Source organism: Acomys minous, assembly GCF_964271855.1.
Source record: "Acomys minous genome assembly, chromosome: 7".
NCBI lineage: Eukaryota > Metazoa > Chordata > Mammalia > Rodentia > Muridae > Acomys > Acomys minous.
In genome coordinates, this window is record NC_140488.1 from 54,359,560 (window position 1) to 54,377,975 (window position 18,416).

General features: G+C 35.7%; 1 protein-coding gene across 1 annotated transcript in view; it reads right to left on the reverse strand.

Moving 5' to 3' along the window:
* The window catches only part of DIAPH2 (diaphanous related formin 2), a 696,864-nt gene that overhangs the window by 160,899 nt on the left and 517,549 nt on the right, over positions 1-18,416 (reverse strand). Inside the window, exon 25 of the mRNA XM_084790930.1 lies at positions 7,385-7,520. Within this exon, the coding sequence (XP_084647056.1) occupies positions 7,385-7,520 (136 nt within the window). The remainder of the gene's footprint in view (positions 1-7,384; positions 7,521-18,416) is intronic.

Sequence of the window (18,416 nt, forward strand, 5' to 3'; positions counted from 1 at the left end):
CCACCTAGAAAACTAGAAAAATCTCTGATTTTGAAACAAATATAGACCTCTTTACATGTTTCGTAGTATAAGGAACAAAGTAGTTTAAATAAGTAGGGCATCATCCAGATATTTCTCATGTCTTCATAGAGAAGGTTTTATTTATTAAGTCATGATTTTCTTTTAGTTCCACCAAGTATATGAACTTGCTTCACACTGCATTAACATCTATGAAGTATTCATTAGCATATGTAAAACATCCAAGAATGGCAGAATATATTACTTCAGTAATTTATATTATCAGAGGCGCTTAAATACTACTTGAATCAATTCCATCATTTGTGGTGCTTTGCATCTATAATTTGGGTTATTATCATTTAAGGTCTAGAATATGGCATCAGGAAACATGGTTTTAAACTATACCAATTTAAGAAAAATATATGTAAAATGTATTAATTCATTTGGATGATGGTATTGTTTTCTGAGGTAGGTAACTATCTAGTTCAGGCTACCCTAACATGAGAGCTTTTTTGCCTCCGCCTCACAAGTGCTATGATTACAAATTTTCAACATTTTGTCCAAATCAAGAGATTTTAAATGTTATAGAGAAAACCAAGGAATTCCCGAAATTTGTGGATAAATGGACTGAGCTAGAAATGATCATAATGAGTGAGTTAACCCAGAAGCAGAAAGACTCAAATGGTATATACTCACTTATATCTGCATATTAGCCCAAGGGGCATGTCCCACGAAAGCCTTCACTTACCAGGAAACTGCGACAGAGGAGAGGACATTCTAGTGGGACTCTAGATGAGAGAATCATGGGAGAAAGGCAAAGTAGAAGGACCCAGAGGGTCCTAGAAGCCTACAAGTAGAACATTATGATAGGCAGATTTGGGCCCAGGGGTCCCGCTCAAACTAAGGCACCAGCCAAGGACAATACAGGCGGTAAACCTTAAGCCCCTACCCAGATCTAGCCAATGGACAGAACACTCCCCACAGTTGAGTGGAGAGTGGGATATGACTTTCTCACATACTCTGGTGCCTCACCTGTGACCATGTCCCCTGGAGGGGGAGACCTGGTGGCACTCAGAGGAAGGACAGCAAGTTACCAAGAAGAGACTTGATACCCTATGATCATATAGAGGGGGAGGTAATCCCCCTCAGGAACAATCATAGGGGAGGGGAATAAGGGGAAATTGGGAGGGAGGGAAGAATGGGAGGATACAAGGGATGGGATAACCATTGAGATGTAACAAGAATAAATTAATAAAGGAGGAAAAAAAAAAAGAAAACCAAAATTGCTATCAACCATTATTTCTAGAATTTACTACTTTGTTAAGTGCAGTTGGAGTTTATTAAGAAAAGGTTTCACATAAATCTAAGAACAGGCATTTAGAGAGGAGGATAGAGAAGGACATGTAAGAGGAAGACATGTACTAGTACATGTACTAGGTTGGGGCAGGCTTCCTAGGGAGAGTGTGTCTGTGTATAGTATTAAAATGCTAAAGTATGTGCATCAAAACATGCTATTCTACTCTGTGAAGACTAACATTTGCTCATTCTTTATCACTGTACTAGAAGGCAACAGGCAATTCTAATTTCCATATGATATTATATAAGGAAGAACAAAACCTTTCCTGATTAAATAATATTTGCAACAGAATTGCAGTTGTAGTTTGCAATTTAAAAACATCAAGTTTTATGTATTTTCCTTATTGCTTTGTGCAAGTCAGTGCAGGTAATTTGCTGATTTCCATAATCATGAAAAGAAAGAGATTTATTTACAAATATTTAGTAAGCTTTCTTTCTCTACCCACATAACTAATTAATGGATTTAATGGTCCCTAAGTTAATTATCGTCTATATCAACATAAGCACAGGTTGGAGAATGTAGATTATTCCCAGCACTTTATGTAGTTCGTATACTGTGCACACACATTTTCAAGCACATTCATTGATTTAGCATAATTTTTGCTGCATGTAAATTAGCTTTCTCCATTTTACATTCAAATAAATACTATATTACTGTGCATGCTCTAATTATGATTATTTGGGAAATGGTGCAATAAATGTTAGTTGGATGAATGAAATAACCTAATATGCTAAAAGACATTAATATATAATTATCTATTGGTAAAACTGCAGTTCTGAAAATAGAAGCCTCTTGCGCTCTGGTGAATATGTGGCTTGCAACTTCACACTGTCTTTCTTCATTCTTTCCTGAATTTTTTCCTTACTGCTTAGTATCGTCTTAAACTGCCACAGGTTTAAAATCCTTTGAAGAAAGAATCTGCTGTCAGCTTACTCCTTTTTCTTCCCCTTTCACTGTTCTTTCCCAACTACGTTCTCCTTGTAGTCACTTCTCCTTTCTTGTGCTTCAGGTTTACTACCTCGGTAATCCCTGAAAGGATTCCTTCAATAACCTGGGCTCTCCTCCCTCATCATGCCCTAACTCTTGTGCCTCACTTCCAAGGTCTTTCACACATGGGTTCTATCTTCTCGTTCCCATAGTTCTCGAAACCCAACTTTCTCCCTAACCACAGCAATGTTAGAAAACATCCCTTTAGCCTGAAAGCATCACAGACTAGAATATGTTAAAAACATCATTATATATATTCTGAGTAGGCTAGAGTACAAATAATTCCAATCTCTGGCAATTTTGTTGGTTCACACATTTAGTACTCACAATAGAGAAAAAAATTACTGATATTATTCATTTTATAAATGAAGAAAGTGAAGAAACTCAGGCATAGAAAGTTTCAATATACTAACAGCAATTATAGTCTAGTAAATGATGAAGGCAGGACTTGAATTTAGAATCTTATACTCTTTATCACTTCGTTATATTTCCCCATGGTCCATTCAACACCGCTTACCTGAGGCCTGCTACCTGAGAGTGCTGACATGTAGCTCTGCTGATGTCTGTTATTCCCCTTTATTTGAATCACTTGGCTTCTGTTTAACAAAATTTGACCCACTTTTCAAGGAGCAGCTCAACTAATATGCATGGAAACTACACTTAGCCTTCTCCATGAAGAGGTGACTTTTGCCAAACCAAATTGATTTCTCCCTTTAGATAGGCCTAGAAAGCAAGTAATCTCTATCATGTATTGGCACACAATTTCCTAGCTGCTGGTTCAGCTTTATTAAATCTCTTTGACAAAACTGAAAACATCTTAAAGGTGAGAACTACTGAGCATTTTCCAGATTCTTCAGTGAGCATTAAATGACTCATTGTACCAACAGAGAGTATATTTGAGGCCCTATCTTACTATGTTTTATTATCTCATTTAATCTTTACTAAAACTATACAAGATAAATGTGACTGTCCTACAGTACAGTTGAGCGACCTGAAGCATGAACAGATACAGGAAAAGAACACATCATATAGCTAGGTGGTGGATCTCTGTAATGGATGTAAACATGTTTTTGTTTTGATGCCAAGTGTGGAATGGGGAACAGATTTGTGAGAGACCACATGGAGGTCGAACCACCTCATGTGAGAGGCTTAGTTTTTGCTAGCTGGAAAACATCTAATACAGACCCTGAGAGGACATGTGTATGTGTGTGGATATATATATATATCCACACACATATATATGGCCCAAACAGGATGCTGGGCTTTTTGGGTCTTGGTATTGTTTAGCTGTTTATTGCTCCACTTTGAGACGCTCCAAGAGAAAACCGCTTCAGTAAAGGCTTTGAATGAGGCCTTGGGTTCTGGCTGGGGCGCTGGGTTTCCTGCAGCAACTTTGGTGGATTTGATGGTCTGCTGAAATCCTGCCAACTATGCCTGGGGAATTGCTCCCAGGAACTGAATCCAACAAGGTCTACTTCTGTTCCCATAAACCTCATTTCTCTACTATCCAGGGTAGGTGGGTTGGAAGGGAGGTATAAATATTTAAAAAACCCCAAATAAAGTAGGTTTGGAAAAGTTGGAGTCTACAGATTTCTTATTTAACCCAGCAGTTTTTAATTACGCTCACAAATGATAGCCTCCTTAGCATAAAATACTTATTTTCTCATTTACAATAAAAGTATGATTTCCTGTCATCACTTTTGCCTTCTGATCTCCAACTCTCTAAATCCAAAAATTTGATACATATTTTTATGGTTCTATTTTGAACATTAAATTTTTTCCTTGGCTTTTGTGAGATCTTTGTTTCTGAACTCAGTTGGTGATATCTAGATTTTGGACATAATTGTGTTATGATTATTCTTGTTTTTAATAATTAAACTCAATATATTTTTCCATGAGAAATGAATATAATTTTGCAAGACAGATAACTATATTTCACTGTTGTTACACAATAGTTTTATGAGTTCATTGAAGGTTGTTCTATAATAGTTTGTCATTTTCTTAATTTGATATAAAAGAGAAACTGTTAATAAGTATGAGTAGTTTCATTTAAATTTTAAAATATTTTTAGTTATTAATTTTGTGGTACCATTGCCTTGCATTTGGGTGGCAAGGATTTGGCTACTCAATTATAGCCCCTATTCTTCAGTTATTATTTTAACTGTATATATTTCCAGGGTAGGTGTGATAATTACATTCATTTATGCAAGGCCTGGTGATAAAATCAGAGTAATTGGCACTTAAACAGTTTTACCATTTTTGATTAATGAATAAAATTATACATATTTATGTTGTACACTGTGCTCCATCTTGGCATGTGAGTATATTAGTCTTCTTTTTATGTATCTTCCCATTCTTAAAACTTAGAATATACCACATCATCTTAGAGGAATGCCTTTGGAAACTTTTATTGAAGTATGAACACAGTCCATATATAAAATAATACTGAGATATATAATAATAATACATTTGTTACACATAGCCACAAGTAGCTAATATTGAAGTCTACTATTTGATTGATCTATATATAGTAACATCCCTTAAAAGATAACTCTTACTCATTTTCATTTTACAATTATATGTTATGTCTGAGTGTGGATTGATGCATGGATGAGTGCAGGCCCTATGGTGGTCAGAAGAGGGCATCTTATCACTTGGAACTGGAATTATAAGTGGTTGTGAGCTGCCTTGTGTGGGTGCCACAAAGTGATCTTCAATCTTCTGAAAGAGCAATATGCATTCATATCCACTGATCTTGAGCAGATAAATCCTATTTTAAAACGGATCTCTCAAGCTCAACACATGCAGAAAAGCTTATTTAGATTTTTACAGTGTTTTTAATGATATTAGTCATGCCTTGGTCAAATCTAGGTACATAATCAGGGAAATAGTGAAAAACTAGTAAATACCTAGGCGAAGAGAGGATTTTGTGTTTTCCAAAGGAACGTAACCTTGTTGATACTCTGATATTGAACTCATATCCAGATAATACATCTGTTGCTTTTAGCTACCAGTTTCTAGCATTTTCTTATGGCATCTCTAGTAAAATAATCATCAAACCCTGTTCATGTAGTTAAGACTTCTTTCCTGGGTTTCATTCTCATGCATAGAGTGGTTTCTTAAAGATTTTCCTTAACGATCTCCTTCTTAAAGATTTCTTTCTAAGGCATTTGAAAACCAATCATGGCCCAATGATACTCCTCACTGTAACCCTCACAAGCAAATGTGCTTTACAACTGAAATTTATCTCTGTGTGAATATATTACCCTCTTCAGTGCTTTCACTCCTCAGTTGCTATGTGTAAGCAACCAACAGAGACTGTTAGTTCAACTTTTTGATATTCTTCTTGCGATGCTTAATTTTATGTGTCAGCTTGACTGAGGAACATGGACTAGAAATTTGGTCAAACATTATCTTTGATGTTTCTGTGATATTTTTGGAAGATGCTAACTCTGAAATTGATGGATTTGAGTAAAGCAGATTGCATTCTCTTATGAGGATGGATCTCACTCATCAGCTGAAAATCCTACTAATATGAAAAGACTAATTGTACTCAAGCAAGAGCAACAACAGATTCAGACTTGGCTGTCCCTTGGGTTCTAGCCTATGGACCTTCTTTACAGATTCTGGACTTTCCAGTTTTCATAAGTACATGGGCCAATGCCTTAAAATAATTCTGTCTTGGAACACACAAAATGCTATAGAACAGTTGCTCAACTAATGTTGAGTGACAGAGGCAAGGATAACTGTAAAGATTCTGTAGACACACAATTTCCATTCTACTTCAGTGCTAATACTATCTGTTTGTATACTTATTTGGAAAAATTTCTTAAATTGTGTGACCCTCAGTTTCTTTTCTGAGCAATGAGATAATTAGAGTAATTACTGCATAGAGAAAGAAGTACTGACTTGAAACTTGCCTTAGACTACAATAAATCCTAGGATGGTGCTTGCTATATGGTCAATATTATAAAAATGCTTGGAATTTTATTATCGCTAAATTTGGCAGGCAACACTTCAATACTAAGCATACTACTTTGTATCTTGATCAGATTTGCTTTTGCTTTTGTTTTAATTTAACACTCTGGACCTCTTAGTTCTGAATAGAAGAGAGAAGGTGACTCTTTTCTCCCTGCTGTAAACTTACTAAAAGAAAACAGCCCAGCCTTGCCTTCCATTCTTAACTTTTCAGTACAGACACCTGAGTACTAATCACTTTGTGTCTGTCCATCTATCCCTTCATCATCCCTGTCTGTTTTGAAATAAAGTATAACCCATTCAATAGCACAGTCTGCCCGTACATTTGCAATCTCACTGTTTCTACTACTTTGGGGTTGCGAATATAGATCTATGCCACCAATCTGAGCTTATCTCTCTCTTCTTCAAAATCTAACACCCCTCCCCCAAAAAATCTACCTCTAACATATGGTCCGTCTTGTTAGCTAGGAGAACATTTAGTGGATACTACTGTGAATGCACCAGGACTGTGTACTTGGCCTCACAGCTGAGTAAGATGCCCTGAAGTAGTTGTTTGTCCAACTGGTAATATTGCTGTCAATATCTATTATGACTTGAAATGTTCAAGCCCCCAAGGACGACTGTTGTTAAGGCACTGCCAACAGATATATGCCAACAAAGTGAAATTAAGTTCTGAACCTCATCACCCAGACCAGCTTCCTTTATGATGGCCTTCTCTAGAACGTACTATCACAACAAATACATGAAAAATAATACTGTGAGTTTTCTACCAAGATTTAAAAAATTATTTCATAATTAAACAATTTTAAAAATAAAATCACTTTGTACTTTATGAATCCTTTTAAAATTCACTTGCTTTTATAGGGGTAATGTGTAGGCTAAGTTAAATGCTTCTCCACTCAGCAATATGCCTCAACCTTTGATATTTACCAACATAGTATAATATGTATTAAATTAGGATAGAGTCTTACTAAGCTTTACTAAATGGTCTGGACACTGCAATCTTCATGGCTCACAGGCATGTGCCACCACAGCATACACAAAGCATTGGGAATGATTTTGTACCTTTGTTTATATCAATGAGCTGCTTCTTCTTCTTCTGGCGTTCTAGCTTCTCTTGTTCAGCTTTCTCTTTTGCAAGCTTTGCCCTCCTGCTCTTCTCTTCCATTTCCTTTCTCTTATTGTTTTCTTTCAGTGCTTCCTAAAGACAAAAATAAAATTTAAAAATATGTTTATTTCGTACATATTGTATAATAGAAAAGGTGCATATTTCTCAACTTCTACAATTTAACAGAGACAGGAAATTTTCATAGTGGCCTCTTAGTGTGGGCATATACTGTTTGTTGACAGAGACAAATAATTAGTCTTAAGATGGCTATTCTGAAAAAAAAATTCAAAATAATCTTTTCAGTTCTCATGTGTTGTGACAGGAAAACAGGGTTATCTATGTTGTTGTAGGCTTAACAATGAAAATACTTTCTTCACTGTTAAAATATGAACTGCTTTTGATATACAAGCAAAGCAAGTATTTTATCACTTACTGAAAATTTTCATGTTATCTGCAAAATGAGTTTTAAAAATCTACCTTATAGGATATTTGTGAAGAGAAATGAGATGTGCACTTGAAGTGTTTCTAGCAGAACCTAATACATTATAATCAATGCATTTTAGCCTCTCATATAGAGGTGGTTGTTTTGCTGGTGGAATGATTACATCTAATGATGCAGGATGTGAAACAATCACCTTCAAGTTTTAGAGCTTTTTATATGCCGAAATTGTTGGAAATGATGAAATGGATTTCAAGCTATTCGATATTTATGGAATTCCAGTGAATGAGTATATTCTTGTACACAATACTGGAGAAAGCTGAAGCACAGTGATCAGAAGAAATAATGTCTTCTTCTTTGAAGTTTAGATAAGTCACTACTTTAAAGACAAATCAACTACAAGCTCATTCCTTCATGTTATGTTTTCTCCAATTATGATTGATTAGATATACTCCATAATATGTGCATAAACTTTCCCTAAACTATTTTGTTCTGGAAGTCATAAAAAAATAAGAATATAAAGAAAGCCCAGAGAATAAGAATACATTTACAAGGTTTTGTCTTGATGAGTATGAGTCTACACTGAAAGAATTTTTTCTTCCTGCTAAAGGTATAACAATTCGAAATACTCCCCCAAACTCCTATAAACAGATATCCTAACTTGAAAGGATTGATTTCCTACTATAAAATCTAGGTGACTTTACTTCTGTGGCATCTATTATCTTAGTTATGGTAATATTTCCCACATTAGCCTATGAGCACACAGCTATCTGGCTATTGTAGACAGAGTCAAAGATTTCCACTACTAAGATTTTGGCCAGATGCTGTGGCTGTGGTTGTGGTTGGAATTGGTCTATGCATCAGAGGATCTTTGATGGCAACTTTTGCCTCCACCCATTAAATGGAAAGAACATCTCTTACAATGTGGCAATACAGTGTCTTGAGACTGCCAAATGTCACCTGAAGGGCAAACATGCCCAGATTAAGAAACTAGAGGTTCCAGAAAGAAAATTCTGAATGCGAGTGGACAGGGAATATTAAGGCTTAAATGTGGCACACATATTACTTCCTCCAAGATTCAGTGAACATCTCAGAATGGAAGGAAAAAAACTAAACTCTGGAAGATATGAAGAAGGGCTGTGAAACCCTGTTTTACGGCGTGATATACCTGAACTCACAATGACTACTGTTGCTTACACAAAGCCTGCATAAAACCAAGCCCATCAACATTGATCTACATATGGGACTCTCCCAGGGTATCTAATAGTATTCTATAGCTGATGAGGGAGAGAAAGGTCATGATTTTCAGGGATGTGGTCACTAGTATGTTTCAGGAACCAGTGAACAACTTTACTTCCATTTCCCCATAAGCAGCCCTGATTAATCCCAATGTGTTGTGAAGCAAAAACAAAACAAAATAAAATAAAAGACATGAAAAAGGAATAGAGCCTTAGTGAGAGGTGGGTGGGAGCTGGTAGTGATAGAGGAGGCTTAGAGAAGAGAGATTAGCATGATAAGAATGCATTACATACATGTATGAAATTGTGGAAAATATATTAAAAAACTAGCCTTGTTGTCTCTGAATCAGGTTTCCTTTTCTCAATGTGGAAACTTTTAAATTATTTTTAAATATTTAGCCAGGGTTAGACATTTATATAATTTGAAGGGTAATGAGACATTTCTTGTCTTTTCATTCCATGTTTAGTGTTTGTAAATGTAATTGTGGCACCAAAAGCATGTGAAACAACATTAAAATAGATTAAGAGTTCATTGAACTTAAAACAAAATTCTCACCAAGTGACATTGTTGTTCTGATAGATTAGTACATCTATAGATCTGTAGTTGATCTCCTTTTTATTATGCACAAAGCCCTAATCTCAAAAAGTTATGAGTAAATTAATTAATAATTAATTATTAAGAAAATGAAAAGTAAAGAGATGCCCTGAAAATAGGAGAAAATACTTGAAAACCACATATCTTATATGAATATTAAAATACTGAAGAAAGGGAAAATAATCACCCAAAGATGGTAAAAGACAATGATCTGTCAAGTTATATCTCAATAAAAATGAGTATTATAAAAACACATATTTGATAAAGGCCAGAAAGTGCAAGTTGGCTTTTAAAAAAAAGGAGACAACAATTTTAAAAACGTATTATATATTTTGGCCTCAAGATGAAGAAGTTGTATGATTTCTGGTAAGTTACATGAAAGGATGTATGCAGCAGAGAGAAAGGAGGTCAGTGCTTGTGTATATTGTTGTTATGTTATTATTGGTCCAATATTTCATGTGCTAAAGTCACCAAGATCCAAATGGACTTTGTTATTATTAATCTAATGTGCTATTTTAGCTGGAGACTATTTTGAGTGGGCGTCACAACAAACTAAGATGGAGAAATAGCCTGGTAACTTTGAATTGTCACCCTTCTTTTAATGTAACTTTTCCTTCCTTCCTTCCTTCCTTCCTTCCTTCCTTCCTTCCTTCCTTCCTTCCTTCCTTCCTTCCTGTGTGTGTGTGTGTGTGTGTGTGTGTGTGTGTGTGTGAGAGAGAGAGAGAGAGAGAGAGAGAGAGAGAGAGAGAGAGAGAGAGAGAGAGAGAGAGAGATATGGAGACAGAGACAGACAGACAACGTTGTACCACAGGCTGGCCATCACCTTTTTATGTAATGGCGATGACTCTTATGATTCTTCTGTAGTTTCCTCCTGAGTGCTAAGTGTTGGGATCATAGGCATAGACAGCCTATTATTCCACTGTTTTAAGTAGTGCTTAGGAATGGACCCAGAGCTTCTTTCAGGAACCAGTCTCAGCTACATTCCCAGTCTTCTTACAAAATCCTAAAATCCTCTGAGTGCCACCAGGCCTCCCCATCCAGGGGACGTGGTCAAATATGGGGCACCAGAGTTTGTGTGAAACTCAGACCCCACTCTGCACGAAATTGTGGAGAATGTCCTGTCCATTGGCTAGATCCGGGTAGGGGTTTGATGATGACTGCATGTATTGTCCTTGGATAGCAGGCTACCAAGAAGAGACTTGATACCCTATAAGCTGAACCCTGGTCCTGGTCTCTGAAATAGGGAGGGAAGCTGGCTTGGAGACTAAACCCTCAGACTTTGGGATCTAATACTATCTCCAAGTGAGTGGTATCAGAGATCAGATTAGAGAACAGCCAGCTATTGTCCATGGTGGCAGCAAGTATTGTACTCAGGGGGAAATAGCCAAATCTTTTGAGGTCAGAGAAGCCTTCTGCAATGATTGCTATAGGATGAAACCAGAGAAAATACAGTCTGTTTTGCTATATACTTCCTTACTCTTAAAATAGCAGCTATGCTTTAATGGAATTCTATTATGTGCCAGTTGTTTTTAAGACACATTATCTAATCTCTATAAAGATGAAAGAACTCATATAAGTATCATTCAAACTCATTTACAACAAAATACAACTTCAGTTCAGATAGATGAGGTGGCATACCCAAGGCTATGCAGGTACTTAACTACTAGAACCACTTGGCATCCTCAGCTATGCTCAAGTAGATTATACCCAATAACAACTGTTATGAAAATTATAGAATACTTGGCTATATTTGAGTTTCAGATAAACCATAATTTTATGAATATAAATGTATTCTATACAATATTTAGGACACAATTATACCAAAAACATAATATCCAGCATACACTGACAACAAAATTATAATTCATCTAGAATTCAAATTTTATTGAACATCTTATGTCATGTGTATATAAGCATTATGTATGTATGTCAATATGTATGTATTTTTCTTTTGCTTTTTTCATAAAAGGTTTTCATGTGTAGCTAAGGTCCCCAAAGTGTCAGGGTTACAGGCATATGCCACCAGGCTTGGCCTGGATGTTCAATTTTCATTGGACAAATCTGGCAGTCCTTCTCTCAAGCCTTTACTAATTTTTATATGTATTTTTTGATTTACTAGACTACTTGATGAAGACTATAGAAATTATTATGTTAAAATTCCCAAGTCTAAACTGTTTAGAGATAAGAAATGCTAATATATATTGAGGTAGGCCTCATGTTGTCCACTACCTTGAGTCATGCTACTTTTGCAACATACTTCACATACTTTCTTAAAAGTTACTTTTGATGAAAAATAAAATTCAAAACCATGAGTCTATATAAAAATATAACTTATACAACTGAGATGGGAGACAATAAGGTGATCACTAATAGCAATGACTCTAAGGAAGAAATTTGGCAGCTATACAGATAGATTATATTTCTGGATGAAATGGAGGCTTAAATGAGTATCTAGCAAGAGAATTAAGTATCAAGTCCATAAATCCTCATAACAATGGTTTCATATCAATCACCTTTAATTATGTTAGAGTGAAAAGTGAGAAATTTCAAGATTCATTTAACTTCTAAAAACATAGGAGCTGATAACGAGGGAGAAAAATCTTTAGAGAAATGTATCCTTATCACTTTAATTATTACAAAACCAAAAACACAAGAGCAAGAACAGGAGGAGAAAATTTAATAAAAGTTCAAAATAATTAAATAATTGACAACTACTTGCAGAATTTATTACTTGTCCAACCTCAGTAAACATTTGAAGGTGTTTCCAAGAGTTAACTTGTCTTGTTGTCAAAGAATCTGTACAATAATAAAAACATCTTTAAATGCCAAAACAAAACAAAACAAAAAACACATTTGCACACAGACACACACACACACACAGACACACACACACCCGTATGTGTGTGCACATACACACTCTCTTACAGTAAGGATTATTGTTTCTTAGTGTATAAAATGTCAATTGATTAGATTCTGAACTTTATAGAATGGTGCTCAGTTAAATGATGCTAATTGAAAGAAAAAGTTTTTATGGTAGCTTCCTACAAGGTAAGCAATGTGTTTACAAAAAGAGGTCTCAGTTTTACTAGTATAACCATCTTTCAATAATCAGTAAAAAGAATGAAAGGAGAAAATGTAACAGATAATATGTCTAAAATTGACTAAAAGTAGTCACTAACTTAATTTTATATCTTCAATGAAATCTATATTGCTTTGTTAAAAATGAATGAATGGATATCATCTTACTTCCCTTGCTTTACAAAACTAACAAGTGAGACCAACTAGCTAAAATGACATATACAAATACATAGCTCATGTACATGCTACAAGTTCCTATTTATTACAATTAAAACTTTAAGATAACTAAAATGAATATTTTAAATAGCCATATGGAAAGCTATTATTTTAGGATTCATATAATATATGTATATATACATATAAATATACATGGGGATAACTAACCACTTTATGATTGGTTATAAGGTCTACTGCACAGGAGGAAATGCATGTCTGGTACTATAAATCTATCCAAGCATCAATGATTGCGAGGGTCACAGGTCCCTTAATATCAAACTATCACTATATTTGTACCTTTATAATCACACAGGAGTGTAGCTCTCAGAACTCATCAGAGGAGTTTCTTTGTGCAGTGCATAGTAGCTAATGCAAAAACCTTGCAAATAAGGAATTTGCATCATTTCTTCACTATTCATCTCAGAAGAGTGTATTCATTTGGTATGCCTAAAGATTTACTGAAGAAGACAGAGAAACAGAGTATACTGCCAACCTATGGGATTATGCCAACCATTATAGGGCTGCCCTTGCCCATTTAGTTAACCCTTTCTGGAAACGTCCTCTCTTCCTTTTTAAAAAATTCTCCCTCCTACCATTTTACTCTACTTTATAAATTAGCTTTAATTGTCCTGGTTGCTAGTGAAACTTCTGTAATTTTTTACATTTCCTTAGAAGGCAGATCAAATGTTGTGAAGATATAAATCTCAACGTATTATGTCACGAGTAATAGACAAGTAAGCTGGGCTGTGTTATTTGTTGGTTTGATATATGTGAATGAAAATCCTTCATACTTGAGGTAGCAGTAAACCAGGATTCCCATTTGTCCAGATCTTTCTCTCATTTTAGAATGATAGCACCAGGTTACAAATTAGAAGTTTAATATGAGCTTCTCGGCATTTGACTGAAAAACTTAAGAGCCATATGATTGCGGGTAGTTGTAGTGAGAAAACCACTGCAATCATTCATTAGAATTTTCAGCAGCAATCATGGTCAAATTAAAGCTTTCCATTAAGGAAAGGAAGAAATCCTATTCTTTAATTAATAGCAAACAACATTAGATAGTCCTTCTCTAAAGTTTCATTGTGCTTAAAGGGCATATTGGATTGAAGAAGTCACGACAAATGCTCAGGGCAATGAGTTTTCAACTGCATCAACCAGACTTGGAGAGTCAGAGCCTTTTAAGACTTTATAAGCACTATAATACTGCTAAACTTTTCTTTCCCAGAAAATTCCACTTATTATGGTACAAGTGACCTTTAAAGTTCCTCTTATGAAAGATCTCATGAATACTTCATCAACCAATCAGCTACAATTGCAACAGAGGTATAACTTTCTTACTTACAGGCGTAATTGAAACCTTGATTAGCTTCCTCAAGTACTTAGGTGACTCAGTAACAGACACTGAACAAATATACTGATAGCATAGTCAGATGGTGCTTAGAGTCTTGCTCTTTAACCTATGTAAATATGGTGTGAATCACAGATGCACCCAGTGCCACAGGTAATTCAGAAACCAAACAGAGCCTTTCTTTTCTTCCCTTTGATTTTTAACCTCCTTGCTTTCTACAGACAATGTTGATCCATGTCAATATCCTTTCTGGACTGCACTTTCCTCTCCCACATTTTTTTCAACCCCAACTGAAACTCTGCTGCATTTGTTTGTCTGGCAGATAATCCATTTCTTACTATCAAGCATCCTTTCAATTGTCTACAGCGCCTTCCATGGTATTGCCCTGTACAAATTCTTTGACCTTGTTTTCTACTTGTGCATTGTCCTCTGGTCTCATTAGTGTCCTTTGTTTAGCTTGAACTCTTACACCTATATTACCTCTAGGCTCTCACACACATCTTTCCACTCTCTTTTTTAATGTCCCCTCTCCCACTACCTCCCCCCTGATCATCTAATACACTAGAACTCCCTACACTCTCTCCCTCTTTCCTAATGTTGAATTCAGAGCATAAAAGGTCAAAACCTAGTTAAAATTTCTATACTCTTCAGTTTCTGAGAATTAGCAGCTGGAGCCGGTTGATTTACATAATAACAGTTTTCAGCCTGGGAGTTCTCAAAACATTAAATTATCAAGAACATCTCCACACATGGTTCCCCATACACCTCATATTTCTTTATTGTGAAAAATAATAGCAGCATTGGAAAAAAGCCCACTATGGTACTTTGGAATGGTGGATTTTTTTCTAATCATCTACAGGATTTGGGTCATTGACCTGTTTTCTTAGAAATGCCAATGCTTAGTGTTTCTGAGGCTTAATATTTGTGACTTGTCATGCCGATGTAGCTCAATTTTCTGGCCAGAAAATTCCTTTGGACAGAGATTAACACTTACACAGATCCTCCAAGGTTAACAGAAAAGATGTATGCTAATTTCTTTTTATGTATTTACTTATTTATTTAATCTTTAACAGACTAATCCCAGCCCCCTCCATCCTCTCCTCCCAGTCCAACCCTCATTGCCCCTCCCCCCACTTCCCTCCTCTCTCCTTAATATCAAAAGTGAGCTCTTTGTTTTCAAGGAGATACTTACAGGGTCCTTAAGCATTAGTACCATACATACAGCTTCTCAGCAATCTTTTGTTTTAAAACAAAATGTTTTCAGATTTGCATAGGTAGTTTATATGAGAAGCTCTGAGAATTGATTTGTGTAAATGACTCCCTTTTGGCAGGGGACAGATTCAGGGAAGAAACTAATGTGCTACAGGTGAGGAAGGCAGCTGAAGTGAATTCAAGTAAGTGCTCACTGAAGAAGTCCTCTTTTATTCTGCACAGCCAGCTCCCTGCTCATACTCCTTAGGAAACAAATAAAAAATTAATGTGTCTTTCACTTGCAGTACATATCTGGAGGTTTGACAGACAAACAGATCTTTGCACAACAGCATGGTCATGAAGAGAATCTCAAAGGTAAATTATTTAAAACAAGAAGAAGGAAAAAAGACTGTTATGTGCAAATCTCCTTGGATATTAAACTTGCAGTTGGTTACAAAGCGGTCATGCGCCAATAATGATGGCTGGCTGTGATCCCCAAGGCCTTCTTTTAAAATTTGCCTTACAACTGCAAAAACATGTGATCTGAAGTTGGAGGAAAAACTGTCTTTCCCGTCACAGTCCATTAGAGTGCTGAACTATGATTAGCTAGAAGTTAATCTGCAATCTGCAGCATGGAAAAGCTTTTCAAATGCTGCAGGTTTCCGCAGACATTTTTGTAGTAGGAATGTGAGCATCCATCTTTGCATCTGGGAAAGAAAAACAATTGAATTCAACCTGTCTCTATGGACTACTATTTGATTAAAATCTATGAAGTGCTTTGAGTGACTTATAGGAAATTAATCTATAAGTTTTTTGTGCTAAAGGAATAAAATGAAATCCTGAAGTGACTGATAAAATATTTTAATAGAAAAACATCTCAGGGAAGTCTGAGTGGAGGAAAATGTAGCAGTGTTAAGTTAGAGTTCTGAGGCCAGTGGTTACTGCCTTAATAGCATCCCTAAGAAGCTAGAAGATGCAGCACAATCAATACGGTTTTGTTGTTTTGCTTTTCTATGCTGAGGCATCAATGCAGGCCCCCATGCAAGTTATGAACCACTGAGCAACAGCCCTGGTTCCCCACTAAGGTTCTAATGTGACCAACTGAGGTGTACAGAGAAGCTTGGGGAAACTTGGATGAATATATCAAGTTATCTTGACAAGTAGAATTTATAGACTTGCTGAATAGGAACGGTCCTTAAGAAATTTGAGACCGAGTCCTCTTACTATAGATAAAGTTCCATGACCACCCCAGGAACCTATTCTGATACTGTGTCACTTGTTAAAAGAAAACACTTCCTTATATCTCAGCAAAAGCTGTCAGTTTTTAAGCCTATGTCTTGATTATTGACCTTCGTGTAAAATAAACATTTTTCTAGAGGTGTAGCTTGTGTTCAGGACTCACTGGAGTGCCTGAGTTAAAAAAAAAAAAGTGAAATACAGGATTTTCTTTTTAGTTTATAGTATGAGGGATGGGAAGGGGTGGGACTGAGAAGCTTTTGGGAAAAATCTGTGATACACACACACACACATACACACACACACACACACACACACACACACACACACACACATTATTTGAGCTAAACAAAGAAAATTAAATTCTGAAGTGACTGATACAATATTTTAATAGAAAAACATCTCAGTGAAGTCTGAGTGTCTGAGTGGAGGAAAATCTAGCAGTGTTAAGTTAGAGTTCTGAGGCCTGTGGTTACTGCTTTAATAGCATCCCTAAGAAGCTAGAAGATACAACATAATCAATACGATGGCTCAATCCTCCTGCCTCAGCCTCTTGAATGCAGGAATTACACAGTTCAGTATCAATTTCTTGAATAAAATCTTCCTCGTAGATATATTTTCTATAAATTTAATAACACTTGGGTACCCATCTGGGTCCTTTTCTACCTGTTGTTTATTATTTTTAAATTATATGTTTCTCAATTCTGGTATGTCTTCCCCCAAAATAAGAAAGCAGGTATTGCAACAATACTCTAGGAGGTGTGCTGTTCCATTCCTACCATTTTTTGATGCTCAAACTCTTCTAAAATATAACATCTGTTTTGTAACATTTTAAAGTGTAACTGTAAAGTTAGAAGGTCGGTTCCAATATATCTGTTGAAGTCATCAATCCTCTTTTTAAACAGCCACCTTGGGAAGTCATAAATTTGTTTTGGTGAGGGCATTAGCCAGTGATTGAAATCCCTCTTTCCAAACTGAACTCTGATTCTACAGAAATCAGTTTCATTATCGTAGGTTCACATTATTTTTAGGTAGAAATTGTTACCCAGTTCCATCATCTATGTACTTTAAAACTTGGTTTAATATAATTTTTGGCTATTTCCTAAAATGACAGCAACCTAAATTTCCAAGATTAAGTGCACATAGAAAGATCTAAAACGTGAGCTATAGAACACTTAGAGAATTCTAAAACAGGAATTTCCCAAAATTCTAGGAGATGGTCATTGTCTTTTAATGAAGATAATAAGAAAGATAAGATTCCTTTGACTCTACGTATTTCTGATATGCTCTTTTAAAAATCATCACATGTCACCCACTGCCTAATGCATGATAAGTACTGTTTCACCTCAAGTCTGTATTTTATGGTGTATTTGTACCTAGCTTCATTTCTATGTTATTTGCTTAATGTCCTAACTCATATTTTACTTCTATCTAACTGAACTTGATTCCAGTTTTGAAGAAACATATACATTCAATATATCTTTTTATTTTTGCCTCATAATATTTTGAATGAAGTGCTTGAAATCTTTCTGGATATAAGGCCATTTAGCTTTTCTTTGGGTGATGAGACAGAAAAAGGTAGAAGAGACAAAGAAGGTAAGACAGAAATACTCTGATAACTATCTAGCGATGTTTATTTCAGTGATAT